This window comes from Haliotis asinina, chromosome 16 (assembly GCF_037392515.1).
Source record: "Haliotis asinina isolate JCU_RB_2024 chromosome 16, JCU_Hal_asi_v2, whole genome shotgun sequence".
Classification (NCBI taxonomy): domain Eukaryota; kingdom Metazoa; phylum Mollusca; class Gastropoda; order Lepetellida; family Haliotidae; genus Haliotis; species Haliotis asinina.
In genome coordinates this window covers 8,662,743-8,678,748 of record NC_090295.1, presented here as the reverse complement: position 1 = coordinate 8,678,748, position 16,006 = coordinate 8,662,743, and the positions used below count along the sequence as shown (strand labels likewise).

Genomic DNA, 16,006 nt, shown 5'->3' with positions numbered 1-16,006 from the left:
CTTTGGACATGTAACCACTAGAGGGTATAGATATAGACATATAGAGGATATAGAGGGATGCGGAAGATAAAGAAAACTTCAACGGATCAGTGGACCATCTTCAACAATAGGCTATAGCTGTATGCTAACTGTAGGTTTAAGGCGATTCAGGAGGTGGTGTAGCCTTGTGGATCAGTGGTTCGCTCGTCACGCCAAAGACCCGGTTCGATTCCTCACATAAGTACCTTTGTTGGAATATTGCTAAAAGCGGCGTAAAACTCACTCACTCACTCACGAGTCGTAGGTCTTAAAAGAACCCATACGTTTCATATATCTGATGTTAGTATTGGTTTAACGGTGTACACTGCAAGGCCAATAAGTCTAATCTATGTAAGCATTGTGGAAATAGTTACGATTTCCAACTAATATATATGACAGTATCGTGCGAAATGCGATGGTTGATAAATAGTACGTGAAAATGTAAACTTACCGCTGCTGAGTGTCCATTAAAAACGTATTTTGAGTTCTGTATTTGTAACAATCCGAACCAATTGTAAAATCAGAGGCGTTTTGTAATTAGCACAACACCGCAAGTATTAATAAGTATTTACACCACACATTTCGCTATTGTTTCATCGTTTGTTTGAAGAGTGAGTGAGTGAGTGATTGAGTTTACTGTCGCTTTTAGCAACACTCCAGCAATAACACGATGGTAGACACGATGGAATGGACATAATGCAGCCAACGCTTTAACCACTGGGCTATCCCATCGCCCTTGTCTCTGGAAGAGACCTGTACATATTCACCTGGAGGATGCATCGTTTCGTAGTATCAGTCTGTTACCATTAAACATGGTAAAGGAATTTACCCAAACCTCACTTATACGTAGTACTGGAAATACATAATGAGTGAGTGAGTTTAGTTTTACGTCGCACTTAGCAATATTCCAGCTATATGGCGACGGTCTGTAAATAATCGAGTCTGGACCAGACAATCCAGTGATCAACAACATGAGCATCGATCTGCGCAATTGGGAACCGATGACATGTGTCAACCAAGTCAGCGAGTCCGACCACCCGATCCCGTTAGTCGCATCGTACGACAAGCATAGTCGCCTTTTATGGCAAGCATGGGTTGCTGAAGGCCTGTTCTACCCCGGGATCTACACGGGTCCTGGAAATACATAAAGGGACTGTGCACAGAAAATGCATTCAGAATACGATTCCGTCACATCAAAGACGAAATGATGTAGACAATCTAAGCTGAAGTATCGGATAACAACAACTTGTCAAAAGAACATGGACAATGTCCATAACGATGAAGTCGGAAGTTTAAAATCGATCGCTAGTAAGGGGTCACACGACGCAGTTACAGAGTCAAGAATGGGTATGCGTTTGTCTCGATGACGTTTTGTCAGAATGGGCCGTATATTTGCCAGCATGGGTCTTATAGCAGGGCATCATGGTCGAATCCCAAACTGATGTAAACGATTCCTGGCAGTGTTGTGATGGATACGGCGCAGTCTGGAATGGTCAGGGACGTGGTCACTGCCGTCTGGAACTTGTGTCGGGGATGAGTCACCCGAATCCATCTGTCCTGTCTTGGCGCCGTTACTCGGGGACGTCCGGAACGTGGATGGTCGTCGACGTCATTAATCTCTCGATAAAGCCTGACCAGTGCAGATATCGTGTAACGGTGGCATTGGCAATGTTCTACCACCTGCTCGTTCCTATTCGAGCAGATGTTAATCTTGGCACGATGCATGTCACTTCTCATGTGAAACTGTAAACGTTTGAATGACCAAAGATCAAGCTTTTGAAAGGGATAGCAATTTCCGAGTTTCATATGCTGCATGCAGGTGCACGAGCTGCACGTGCAGTACCACATTTCACGTCGATAACCACCACCACCACCGCGACGACTGGCACATGCAAGAGCGTTCGATTGTCTCAAATACTTGCTCTGTGCACATCTGAATTTATGTATAAAGACCATCTGTGCCTTTGTTAATCTTCTCGGTATGAACAGTTTCTGTATGTGGCTAGTGTAGTTACAGTCAAGGACAAATTACATGACAATTTTATAAGCGTAAAAACACAGAAATTGCAGTTTATTGAGGAAAAAAAGGCTGGCTCATTTTGTATGGTGTTATGACATTAACAAATACCCTCCATTTGTTTCAACAATCTTCAATAAATAACATAAGTATCATTAACAGAGCAGAATGTCCATATTCAATGTGACCTCTGCCAACTGCAATATAATCCCTAACCTCCCCTCCCTGACTGTATCAAACTTGGGATAATGGCGTTCGATTGTAAATGGAGAGTTATTACAAAACATCGATATTGTACTGGATGATATCTCTAACGTATTCATCGACCTATGTCCCAGATATCCTCTACCGGACTGAGATCTAGCCTCCTGACAGGGGAAGGTAGAGTTGACGTAAATCACCAACAGCGTCATATTATACTGGGGCCCCTTTCACAAAACTCTCGTAAGCCTAAGGTCTCGTAGCTTTTCTCTTAGCATTCCTAATTCCCATGTCACAGTATAGGAGGTACGAATGCTACGAAAAAAGTTACGAGATCTTAGGCTTACGAGAGTTTTGTGAAAGGGGCCCCAAGATGATATCTCTAGCGTATTCATCGACCTATGCCCCAGATATCCTCTACCGGACTGAGATCTAGACTCCTGACAAGGGAAGGTAGAGTTGACGTAAATCACCAACAGCGCCATCCAGCATTTTCGTCCTTGACTTGTCCCATGACTGACTGGATAATTGCTTAGTGCGGCGTCCAACAATCACCAACTATTGATAGTTGTGCTGCAATATGTTGTAGAGATAGGATGGGGTGTCTCACTGGTGTCTGGGTCGGGTTCTATGTCTAGCTTATTTTAGACGATTTCTGTTGGACAAAGACGATGTGGCAGCCACTTTGGTTTTCACTCGCCCTTTGTCATGAACGGATGAAATCTTTTGATTATCAAATCCGCCCAAGGATTTGTCGCTCAAGGTATGTCTGAAACCTGACGGCCTTAACACTTTTAGTTTGATGATGTTTTCTGAACAGTTGCCTTTTGAGGACGCCACCATATTTGTTCATCAACAACAAAATTGATCCCAATTGATTGAGTTATCCAGCAATAAAAATAGATTACTGAAACTAGTAGTACGTGCGTGTCTAAAATCAATGGTGTGTTCGAAGGGCCAAAATATTAATGCAAAGAAACGAAACATTGATATCAATATAAATGGATACAGACAGGTTAAAAATGACAGCGGTTGCGATATTTTTGCCCATGTGTATAATGTTAATTCAGCAGTGTATTCAGCATGTGTGGCCGCAGATCCATATGCAGATGGTACCAGCAGTAGGTTGGAACTTGTGAGTTACCCAATTTGGCGTATATGTCTTAGTGCATGATGAATATACAATTGTAGTTTAGTAATATCAGCATTTGTATCATAGATACCATTAAGTTTATGAAACCAGTTTTGCAGGATGTACAGACAAACGGTACGTATACTGAACAGCAAATATAACCCAACTCTCAAGGTTTTAAATAGAACACATAAACATGAACGCTTACTTTTATGAGATTCATTTTTTTAAACTTGCGTTTATTTTGCCATTCAGTATATTTAGATATTACGCTTGCTTAAACTTGACATAGCAAACCAACATTAAATGCATCTTCTGTCACGCATAATTTACCAAACCTGTTTTTTTCGTTTCGGTTCTTGATACTGACACAGAGAACCAAAGAAATTTAAATCTTATTAACTGCATGCTTTAAACACTATATTTACGCGCTGAGGTCACTGAATATGAGGTGAGCGAAACTACACTAACACAAGAGCCTTCATAAATGCAAAGAAACAAGTTCAAAGTCCCGTAGGGAAATCTCACTCAGATATAATCTGAACACATTAATCTTTGCTGTTTATTTGGTTTGGGCTTATCTTTAGCACTGGGTGGCCATACAGATCGCCAAAACGAAGGGGAACACATCACCTTGTGGCATGCTACCGCTTACCGTGATTCAAAATTCCACCTGAGAAGCATCGTCAGCTAATCTGGCATGAGCAATACATTGCCTTCTCTGGTATTCTCGGATGTCCTTGTATCGTATGACTTGCAAACAGTCTGTGTTAGGACACATTCACAATTGTAGCAATACTCGTTGCCCGGGTGAAGACGCTACAAAGGAATGTTTTGAAATACCCCCCTGACTACGAATGCATGGTGATGTTACAATACAGATAACAACACAAAGACAGGCCAGACTATCACCTTGTGACTCAAAAGACACCGAACAGTGTATTTCGAAAGGTGTACGACTAGGTAACTCTGGACTGGCGTCACCCCGTCAAAAGTAATCCACACTTCACAATGTGGTGCCAGGTTGTGTGTTTGTGTCTGACCGTAGTGTGTGTCTCAGGACAAGCTGATCTCAGTCACAGTTACACTCTTGACAAACAACCGTTGAATGAAACAGCTTTGTTTGTGGCCGACGCTCTGTACCAACACCCCAAACTGTTCCGGAAGTTGTTAAACATCAGCGCTGAAATCGGGCCATTTATGTCAGTGATCGATGACCCGAAAATATCTATCATATTCGATCATTTCCTAGATGTTCTCCCCACGTTGCTGCGGTCAACCTATTTCATCAACGCCGTGCACGTGGTTGCAGATGAACTGCACAGCGTCAACATTAGCGACGTGTACGACTACCTCCAGAGGCACCATTTTTCCCCAGACGACCCCGCTGCGATGCAGAAGGTGACTAGTGCTGTCTTCAATAGGGTGGACAAAGTGAGGACGCTTCAAAGACTCTTCTCTGTTGGTAGCGCCCGTGACATCCTTCCTCTTACCGCCGACGACAATATCACACCAAGCTGCTACAGTCACATGATGAACTTCGTCGACGCAATCTCTGGTGTACAGGCTCCACCAAGACGCGACTTAAACTTCACCTTGGTACCGTGGGCATTGAAAAGTAAGTACATTTAAATCCTGCTACCATACGCACTGACAAATAAGTACAGGGCAACCTGGTTATAATGCCACACTGGATATAATTCTCTGTTTTTGCCAGGACGGATTTCCTATCTATATAATACCCTGGTCATAATGCCAAACTGGACATATCGCCCTTTGCCAATGGTTTCATGAACAAAAGTCATTTTGTCCTGGTTATAATACTAATTACATTGGCAGCATGTAGTATACAATATCGCAGCGATACCCGGAAGTAGCACACCATTGGTGCGCTAGGTTATCCATGGTTATCATCGAGTCAGCGAGACTGACCACCCGATCCCGTTAGTCGCCTCTAACGACGTGCATGGGTTACTGAATATCAACTCTAACCTGGACCTTCACGGGTTTTCAAACATATGGGGTATTATCGTGAAGAGTGAAAGGCAGGGAATATATGTCCACTGTGCCATCAATATCGAGGTCCATTCATCTCTACTCTATACCTACTGACGGTACGCTCCAATGTCTATCTACATAATTTGTTATCTTATCCTCCCTGCGTGTTTCGTTGTCATACTACCAATCACTGGTTTAGTTGGCCCAGTGGAATATCTAAGGGAGTGAAACAGTATTGATTTACTCTTTTCATTTTCAGTGCTAGACTCCTACGGTAAACTGCCAAGTGGAATTTACGAGAAACACCTACACTGGTTGGGCTCTCCGGATGAATGTAGGGGCATACACGCGCAGATGAGTGCTGGAGTTATCCTTGGTAATACAACGCTTACCTCCCCTTTTGACTTCAAAGGAAAGTACTGTCGAGCTGAGTTTCACCATCTCTCCTGGGTTGCGGACATCGCACAAACGGTATGCAAACAATTCGTGTGTTACCTGGAAAACAGTTCATTGCATCGTTTATTATAGTTCGGATTAGCGAGGTATCGCTATACATATATGCAGGCATGTTATGCAAATACAACTAAGTATTCAGTGATCGGCACACGTTTGTATCGTTGAATTGCATTTTTTCTAATATATCTATTCTGCAATATCATCCATACGCTGATCGGATTTCCCCCGCTGAAGCACCTTACACAAAGTAACTCTCTTCAACCAGCAGTAAAGGGGTACCCGGTAGGGTGATATGGTAATGTTACAGTGCTATTGTAAGCTTTCTGTGCTTCACAGGTACAGCTTAAGTTGTTCCATAGTAGTAGTAGTAGTAGTAGTAGTAGTAGTAGTAGTAGTAGTAGTAGTACCCGTGAAGATCCGGTTTAGAATTGATCTTCAGCAATCCATGCTTATCATATGATTCTACTTACGGGTGGTTAGGGCCGTTGGCTTGACTAACCCATGTCATCATATCGCAGTTGCGTAGACAGATGTTCGTGCTGTTGATCTCTGTATTGTCTAATCCAGAAGCGATTATTTACAAATGATTTTTATGTAGGTGAGTGCGGTGTTAAACAACAAATAAAACACAAATTAGTGGTGTTTAATTGCTCCTTCAGAATGGAACATCTGCATTACAAAAGGCTTTGCTTGGAAAATCTGAAGAATTTACAATTCACGTAAGCGTGAAACATTCATCCGGACACATTTCTCCGCAGTCTAAGTACACTTATCGTCAGTACTTCTCGTTACACTCCACTACTGAGTCTAACAAAACCTTATGGGAGGTCGCGTCAGGTAACCTTTGAGATTGACCAGTCAGAACACAGCTTACCAAATCCCGAAAGTAGACATTTGCACATTCCTTTTGAACTTTTTATCTCGAAAACCGAACGATTCCGAATGCTATATAGCATACGCTCGCTTCCGTGTGATGCACACGGCGTACGTACAACTATGACAACGGTGAGTGAACAGTCACTGAAAATGGTGTTTTGGGCAGTATTCAAGGATGACATCTTGCGGAAATATTCGCTGATGGTAACCATGTTAACAGAAACCCCAGAGCATATACACTGTAGGTCAAATAACTGTGTTATATGCGGGTTTTTGTTTGTGTCAGTGACCTGAATATTTTGAAAGTCCCTCCGATCCCTAAATAGTAGCCGTTGTCTGATTGGTTAAATCTATTTCACCGTCTCACGTTTGATTGGACGGTCATTAGTCGCTCAAAGGTTACCTGACGCGACCTTCTACTAGGTTTTGTTAGACTCAGTGGTGGGGTGTAACGAAATACACCGAGACTAGGTTCACTAAGACTGATTTCCCCGTGTTTTATCACAAGATAAAACACGGCTGCCTGTATTTTGACAATAAGGTGAGCTCCAGGACCGGCTGAATGCAAGTCAATATCTATGGCATCACATCACAGCCGTGTTTGTCACCGTCAGTGCTGTGGATTAACACCACCAAAGATGATGATGGATGCACCAGCATCTGTACCAAGAGATGGGAAAGATTAACACCATGGTTGTAACTCAATGTGTTACTGAAATACTTAAATCTGCTTCACTAAATTGTTTTGTGGAAGAGAAGGTACAAAGTGCTGACTCGACAGATGATAACCAGCACGCGTCCCTTTTATATAACAAGAAGGGAAATCGATAACTAAGTCATATATCATTGCCACTTCCCACTCTCAACAGTACCCTACATCAATAGATGCACAATGTTCTATATTGTTCTTTTGTCAGATCAACAGCGTGGTTGTCCAAGTGCCCCAACTTTAATTGTTAATGTGTTAACGTTTTCATTTCAGACGCGATATACTCGAAACTGCACAAGCTTGTATCAAATGATTGTCTCAAATCTTTCTAGTTTTATTTATTCCAATGTCAAGGCAGCAAGGCGATGAAAAGAGTATTCAGGACACCCGTGAAGATCTGGGTTGTAAATGATCTAGGACACTCCATATTGGTCGTAGGTCAACTGACAATGTCATCTTTGAAACACACTGAGGAAACAAATAAGGGATCGCGTTAAAGGACAAGTGCTCTTTCATTTTTTCCAGGTTTCCTCACAAACTCTGAATTGCATAAATTGTGAGACCCGTGAAGGTCCCGGGGTACAATAGGCCTTCAGCGACCAAGGCTTGCCATGAAAGGCGACTGTGCTTGTCGTAAGAGGCGACTATCGGGATCGGGTGGTCAGGCTCGCTGACTTGGTTGACATGTCTTCGGTTTCCAATAGCACAGATCGATACTCATGCTGTTGATCATCTTTGGGCAGATATAGGTCTCTGCGTAGGGATTAAGGTTTTCGGTCTGAGGAAGGAGTGTTCACGGGCCTACTGGCTGGTGGTGGGGTACCCTAGTGCTTAAAGCGTTTGCCATAGGTTCCCGGTTGCGCAGATCTATGTTCATATTGTTTATCACTGGATTGTCTGCTCCAGACTCGATTATTTACAGACCGCCGGAATATAGCTGAAATATTGCTGAGTGCGGTGTAAAAATAAAATCACTCACTCACTCATTGAGAATCCACTATGGTTACGAAACCGACTTGATCACATTTATTAAGTAAACTCACTCTCTCAATCACTTAAGCAGTTTTTCATTCGTTACCATTCGCCCTTTTCCGCGACCTGCACGCATGTCCCGGAATAACACGAGTTGGTTACGAGCGGCAGTGTCACTAGGCCAAATGTACGAGGTGCGTTTTGCACGAATTTACATCGCTGTAGCCACGTGGCGTGAAACGCACGAGACATGAAGGTAGCATTCGCAAGGAATCAGTCATGATGTCCCATAGAAACTTTTTAGACAAAATCTGCCTTGAACCGACGACTTGACCGATCAACAAAGCTCAGACAGGAATGACCTTCATCTGCGTTTTGGAAATTCGCCAAGAAGTTGACGCAAGGTTGGAAATTTATTGTTGGCTTTTTTTTGATTTGCCCAAATTTGGATTGAATTATTTTCTTTTGATAAACTACAGTGTGAAACCCACACTAAAACGTTGATCTTGAAGCACAGCTGTCCCGTCCTATAACATATTTTGCGGAGGCGGGGTAGCCATGAGGTTAAAGAGTTCGCTCGTCAGGCTGAAGACGCGGGTTCTATTCCCAACTTAAGTTCAACGTGTAAAGCCAAATTCTGATGTCCCCCGCAGTGATGTTGCTGGAATATTACTATTGGAGGCGTGAAACACAACACTATAGATGTCATGTGTGATAGAATGTATTACATTTATAAATCTCTATGCCACATTTACCAAAAATACCAAAGCAGGCAACAGTTGTCTGATGAACTCTCCTCTATAAGAAACTTTCAACGTCTCTTGCGAATGATAGATCTATTCCACTGACTGACAAAGTGATCAGTTAGGTTTTCTGGGATTCCTCTACATTAACATCTACCATGTTCATTAAATTTGGCCCCGACAGATGATCATCTGGAGGCATATTGTCGGATCTTGCCCAGTCGTTTAGATTTAAGCATTGCTGAAGTTATGTTTTCAAGGTGCTCCTCTTGGACCAGCTCTGACCTGTTTAAGGTTGGGGAAAACTAGCAATCGGCCTATATTAGGCCCAATATATCTCCCTATATTTGAACATTTTTCTAATTATTTCATGAACTATCAGTTTCCACACGAAATGGTTTTATAGGATTTATAAATTTATCATGAATAGCTAATGGACCTCCGCTGGATAAGAGTTCCGCTCGTACCCCAACCCCATCAAAAACTCAAATTACAAACTGACATGCATATATCTCTAAAATACATTCAATAATCTAGAGCAGGTATTAAAACAGTCAGTGAACTTATTTTAGTCTTGGAATATCACACCTGGGAATAACTCCCCTTGAGCAAATTTACTATGTGAAATGAGGGGTGTACGGGCGGAACTCTTTCCCTCAGCTTGAAAAATAATTGTGGAAAAAGATGAAAAACCTTAGGACATCAAAACTTTCAATGTTAACATCCTCAAGCGGAACTGCACCACTTTAGACGTATTTGATAAATATCATAATTATATGCCGATCGGTGTATAACAAAATGGACACAACGACCTATCATATCCCGTTAGATCTGATCATTGCTTTATCCAACCTCGTGACGATGCCAGGATGAACGCCGACTTTTTTTTCCAGGATGACGCCCTGACATGGGGAGTGTGTGTCCCGGACACGTGTAGCGAGCAGGACGTGAAAGGACTGTTCCAGTTAGGTAGGTACTTCTTCCTTGGATCAGTTGAAGTCAGTCCAGTCGATCGTTGGGCTCCAGGCATCAGAACGCCAACAATCTTTAAATGACGAATCCTAATGTTTCAGCATGTTTCTCTAATTGTATCTGAATAAACCGAGGGACTTGTCTCACCTAAAAATGCCAATCAAAAGTTTCCTCATCGTTACAATTTGGAGGTGGGATGGGATTCGGGTGGAAGTCGCACCTCCTTTTTATGTGCTCAGTCTAGGAAAACTTTCACTCTCACATTTGGACGATTATGAGTGACTTTTGTTTGGTCATTTTCTAAAGTTCGTTGCGATTAATAAATTCTTATAGCAAAAGTGAGTGTTCTGGGACACCAGAAAATGGGCCTCACACATTGTACCAGAGTGGGGAATCGAACCCGGGTCTTCGGTGTGACACGCGAACGCTTTAACCACTAGGCTACCCCACCGCCCCTCGTCACGATGGAGTTCCAGGTGCCCTACTGAACAAAATGTGCGAGGCTCCCTTGGGGTGTCCCGTGCCGTGATACTGCTAAATGTAGTGTTAAACTAAACCCACCCTAGGGGCTAGTAACAGGATCGCTTCGTCGGGTGGTCTTCTTTATAATGTCAATCATTGGACTGTCTGATACAGACTGCCGTCACATAGCGGGAATTTGCTGAGAGTGGCGTGTAATACCCCACGGAAACAAGCTGAAATAACACCGGGAGATACGCCTATGACCCGTGAGGGTCCCAGTTAGCATACTGATCTCAGTAACCCATGCTTGTCATATGTGGCAACTAACGAGATCGGGTGGTCAGGCTCGTTGGTTGACACGGCATCGGTTCCTTCCAATGCTCACGCTGTTGATCTCTAGATTGTCTGATGCACAGAGATACAACTGAGTATTGCCGAGTGCTTCGTAAAGATAAACTCGCTCATACTATCACGGCCATAGGCTAGAATGTTTGTTACGGTTAAGAATTTACCGTGACAACAATTTAAGAAATCCCATTGTAAACCAGCAAAACAGAACAAAGACAAGTTGTTTACGTTCAAATTCTATTATTATGCAACGAAAGCAAGGTATACAAAGTCACAAGTCAATATAACAATGCAGATTTCAGATACAATTCAAGAGAGACAAAATCTAAGTCAGTGGGTCACAAGATATATATAGTAGCAAACTCGCCAAAGTCTTGGTGTGAGAGAGAACAGCTATGGCAGAATGTCAACACAGCGATCGGTGCGACAGCAGATAATGTAGATTCAGGCGTTGACGGGTTTTCAAGTGTTGGCAGTAACTCCAGCAAATATGAATGAATGTGAGTGTCGCCCTCCACACGGCAACCAGCCTATTTATAGATAAACTAAGTCATTCCCGAAAGTTCGGGTACAAACGAACATCGTCAGCACTGTAGAATGGTCTCGAAACAGTATCCCGGAAGAAAACTCATAGAAAACTAGGAGCAGATAAATTCCGAAATCCAGAGTCCAAAAAGTGTTGACCAGATATTAAAACGAAATGTGCCCCATCACATTTAACATTCAAAACACTAAACATTGTGACCCAATAATATCAATAACAAAATATACAGAAAATACACTCGTAACATGTTGACCTTTAAAAGCGCGGCATATACATTTGCAATAAACGGACCTGTAGACACACTGAAATAAACGTAAGTGATGTAAAATTTCGTTTAAGTTTGGGTGGTCTGTATTTTGACCTAGTGTCTGTCTTGTGTTATACTGACTTGTTTTCGGAATTGAGAAAAAAAAGGAAACCCACCTGTAGATTTGGACATCTTCAATATATTATGCATATTGCAGGTTTCATGAGAAATTTCAAGATAGCCCCTGATGATGTATCCTGTCCACACTCGCAGGAAACTACTGACCATGTGCACGTCACTTCCGGTACAACCACGTGAGTACATGGCATGCTTGATATTTTTTGTGGAAGGAGTCGATCGTGTCTGAGATGTATTCCCTTGATCTGTTAGTATCGGGTAATTGAACTTTTCTCCATACTATCCTGGTCAGATCCGTGAAGGTCCCGGGGTAGAATGGCCTTCAGCAACCTATGCTTGTCATAAGAGGCGACTAACAGGATCAGGTGGTCATCCTAGCTGACTTGGTTGACACGTCATCGCTTCCCAGTTGCGCAGATCCTGTTTAATATCACGCTGGTTGTATTTCCACATTCGTAGAGAGTTTTTGAGTTAGCCTTGTGTTTAAAAAGTATTCACTCGTCACGATTCCCCACATGGGAACAATTTGTGAATTTTCCTGTAGAGAGACAGAATGGTTTTACACCGCTTTTAGCAATATTCTAAATAACGAACATGATTTTTTTCCAGTCCTTCCAGTGTTACCACAAACTCCTTCGACTTGCTCATGAAGTTGTATTCTGACTGCAAAGATCGGATCAAGCCAGACGAAGTGATGACCTGTTTGTTCTCACCCTGTGATCTCGACAGTAAGCACCTTTCTTTGGGGGTTATACCTAGTTGCTAGATTTACTCAGAAGTGACTGGGTGGTGGTGGGATCCTAGTGGTTAGTGTTTGCAGGTAACGCCGGAGTCAATTTTTCGATGGGTGCGTGTAAAGACCGAGTCCACTTGCAGAAAGCGATCTTGTCGCTACGACTTTCTTAAGCCTATGTTAGCCTATGTTAGAGTTACAATCATTGTAGCGCTGAGATCGCTTTGTGCAAGTGTGTCCAGGTGTCCCCTGCTGTGATAGTGCTCGAGTCAATATTTACGAATAACAGGATTAGACATTCTCTTCCCACAGTGGTTACTTGTCATATCTTCCTACGTAACGTCTGTTCTAATACGACCCTTTCATGGTGCGAGTGTTCCGGATTCGTGATTGGAGGCAATTAGATTTAGTAGTGCAATCAGCGACCTTGTTTCAAAAGTGATCGTTCGCAGGATGTCGGTAATTTCCGGATGCATCGTGAAAACTAGAACCTCTTCCCAAGCGCGATACTCAAACGTTTCTTCTAGACAGAACTCAGTCATGTCATATTTGTTTCTCCACATTGCTTGCATTTGTCGAGTAAAATCTAGGTCGATGTAACACGTGTTCTATTTGGACAGAAAAAAGGGAGATAAATCTGCTACCATTTTTTGCTGCTTGGGGATTTTATGAGAACCGCGAAATATGGCCGTATTAGAACAGAGGTTGGTAGGAAGATATGACAAGTAATCTCTGTGGGAAGAGAATGAGGATTAGAAGCCACAAGGAAAGGGCAAGTAGGTGTATATAATAAACATTGTCAACAATGTGTAAATTGTTTAAATATGGAAATCGTTATATTGACATTTCATCAATGATTACGTAATGGTGGTGGATGTTGCAGTCGCCATATTGGCCCATCCCGTCTTTGTTCGTGTTCAACATGTCAGTGGGCTGGTAAAGATTTTGATGCAGTTCCTCGGCCTGCTCAAAATGATATTGCACCCAAGTAATGTGACAAAGTTCGCTAAACCAGTATTTTTGTCGGTTAAGAGAGCTTCCACTGTAGATTTCTGCCGATGACGAAATATCGAAAGGGTCTGCAATAGCCAGCTCGTAATCGACATTTACCTTGGTTATAGATAAAAGTGTAATTACATGGAATTTTCAAAACTCCATGGTTGAAAATGTTTAAAGCCTGGGCCATCGTCAGTTACGGCTGTCGATATTTTTGAACCGCCTGCCCACGTCTGTCAAAATGACATTCCATTTTATTGGGTGTTCTGGGCTATTCGGTGAACGTAAGTGTTGTGAAGATATATAGACAACTTATATTTTTTTCTGCAGAAAATGGCAACATCAGCAAGCGTGAATGGCAGACGGAAAGCCCCAAAATTGGCTTGGACATGACTGACCATGGAAAGATCGCGCGAACCTTCATCGAGTTAGACATAAACAAGGACCTGCAAATAGACGCAGCTGACCTCAAGTATCTCTTCGCCTTCTTTGACGACACCGGTAAGGATGATACAGTCTAAAAAGTGGTTTAATTGCCATTTAACTCGAAAAACTAATTCAGACCAACTGAGGATTATGAAGACTTTCTCCAACATACTGACAAATCTCCATCGTAAAGTAATATTTTCATGTTTGCTGATCCAAATCTGATTTTTGCAGGGTAACATTTTATTTTCAAAAGTTTGAGGTAAATTGCTATTCATCGGTCCAAGCCGACTGTCATGTTCGAGGTTCCCTTTTTCGGCATCTAAGACGTTTTTGAGTTGATGCGATAAGGGTGCCCAATCCATAAAACGTTTGGTTACAAATGATGAAAGGCCCTGATCAGGGATGGTGTAAAGGATTTTTGGTTTGGATGCGGCACCCGCTGGTTTCTTCAAATTACCAGTGTTCATCAGTGCGGCGTGAAATTGCTTTCTTTTCCCCCAACAGGTGACGGGCTTCTCAGCCTTCCAGAGTACATATACAACTGGCAGTCTCTCATCTCTTAGTGCCTGGCAACTGATGAAGTCAGCATTTCAGTGCCTCCAGAAGAGACACGAAATAAAAGCGTAGACACAATAAATCTTTGATTTTGTTTCAAAATGTGAATATGGTTGGGTAAACCCTGTTTAACAGGCGAACATTTTTCAAACACTGTACTGAGGTTTTTTTTAAACTATGTCCCTGGTTTTCACCATTAAGTTGCTCTTCTTAATAAGGAATGTCATACTATTTTGACTGCTTCAAATAAATGGAAGGAGGTGGGGAGCTTAGCCCCTAGCCCTGAATGAAACAATAAAAAATGCCATCCGTGACCTCAGCCATCTGAAAATACATCTCAAGTGTATATTTCCTAGTACAAAAAAAACAAAACACTCCATGCAGTCAACCCTTCGCATATTCCTGACATCGACCCATCAGGAGAAAATGTTTTTAAACCAGTAGGCGGGTATAAATTTAGAGGTATAAATACCTGGTACTAGGTAACTTTTGTCGGGGCTTCACACATGAAAACATTTAGGTTATATATAAGCAACGGTGACACTATAGCTCAGACCCTCCTCCTGGTTGTAACTGTCCCGAACTATCGTTGATAGTGTTCACGTTAACGAAGTACATCAGGATTGTAGTGAACATTTCTGCACGCACTCGTACAAAACCTACCACGAACACTGGAATAGTGAAAAAGGATAGCTTTTTAAATCTTTGTCTCTGCAAGAGGAGATGATGCATTTTCTGAGGCTGTGATCAAGTCGGCTTCGTGACCATAGTCGACTCTCAATGAGATATGTACTTTAATGAGTTGCTAGATTTATCAGCTTCCTATTGTGTTTTGGACATCTCAAAAGACTGACAACACTGATGCACTAGTTGCAACAACAATCTACGGTTGTAACATGTATGTCTGAACAAAAACACACTCCAAGCAATATGAACTGATATAACAGCCAAGTAATGTTTCCACGAGATATCTAAATCACTGAGGGAATTTTCCGACGATTGATCAGTTTCAAAATAACCTTTGAACAAACACTAACCAACTCTAAACATCCTTTTTAATTGATTCTGAAAGTTATAAAATCGTCTCCATAACGAACCATTTATATCCAAACTTACAGTATCGACAATAACAAGTAGGTCGATGAAAGCTAAGTGACATTTACCATATCTAAAAAAACCAAAAAAAACAACCCCAGACTGAGCTAAGTACTTGTGGAGTGCCGCCTGGCTGGATCCATTGTCTACTATACATCTGTCATATCTATAGTTCTATTTCAAGCAGTTGCAAACTGTCGTCACACCATATAGAGATTATACAGCTCCTGAATGCCAGCTGCTTTCTGGATTGTCTAGCTGGACATGTTTATCATGTGCGACCTTTCTGAAATCTGAATAAACCCCGTTTTCCTTAACAGAAGTCAAGCAGTTGGTAATTAATTACAAAATTAAACATGCATTTC

At 42.1% G+C, this 16,006-nt stretch overlaps 1 protein-coding gene across 1 annotated transcript; it reads left to right on the top strand.

Moving 5' to 3' along the window:
• Window positions 1-3,956: 3,956 nt before the first annotated feature.
• LOC137267579 (uncharacterized) lies at window positions 3,957-14,877 on the top strand. Its single transcript, XM_067802063.1, has 7 exons — window positions 3,957-4,986; window positions 5,626-5,837; window positions 10,016-10,091; window positions 11,913-12,009; window positions 12,443-12,561; window positions 13,893-14,063; window positions 14,496-14,877. Exons 1-7 carry the CDS (start codon window positions 4,380-4,382, stop codon window positions 14,552-14,554), a joined length of 1,341 nt encoding a protein of 446 aa, XP_067658164.1. The 5' UTR covers window positions 3,957-4,379; the 3' UTR covers window positions 14,555-14,877.
• Window positions 14,878-16,006: the final 1,129 nt, after the last annotated feature.

Excerpts from the sequence above, each read along its gene's own strand:
- LOC137267579 (XM_067802063.1), top strand. The coding sequence starts at position 4,380 with ATGTGGTGCCAGGTTGTGTGTTTGTGTCTGACCGTAGTGTGTGTCTCA. Across the intron at positions 4,987-5,625 it reads GGTACCGTGGGCATTGAAAA|TGCTAGACTCCTACGGTAAA; the intron begins GTAAGTACATTT and ends TTTCATTTTCAG. Across the intron at positions 10,092-11,912 it reads GAAAGGACTGTTCCAGTTAG|GTTTCATGAGAAATTTCAAG; the intron begins GTAGGTACTTCT and ends TGCATATTGCAG.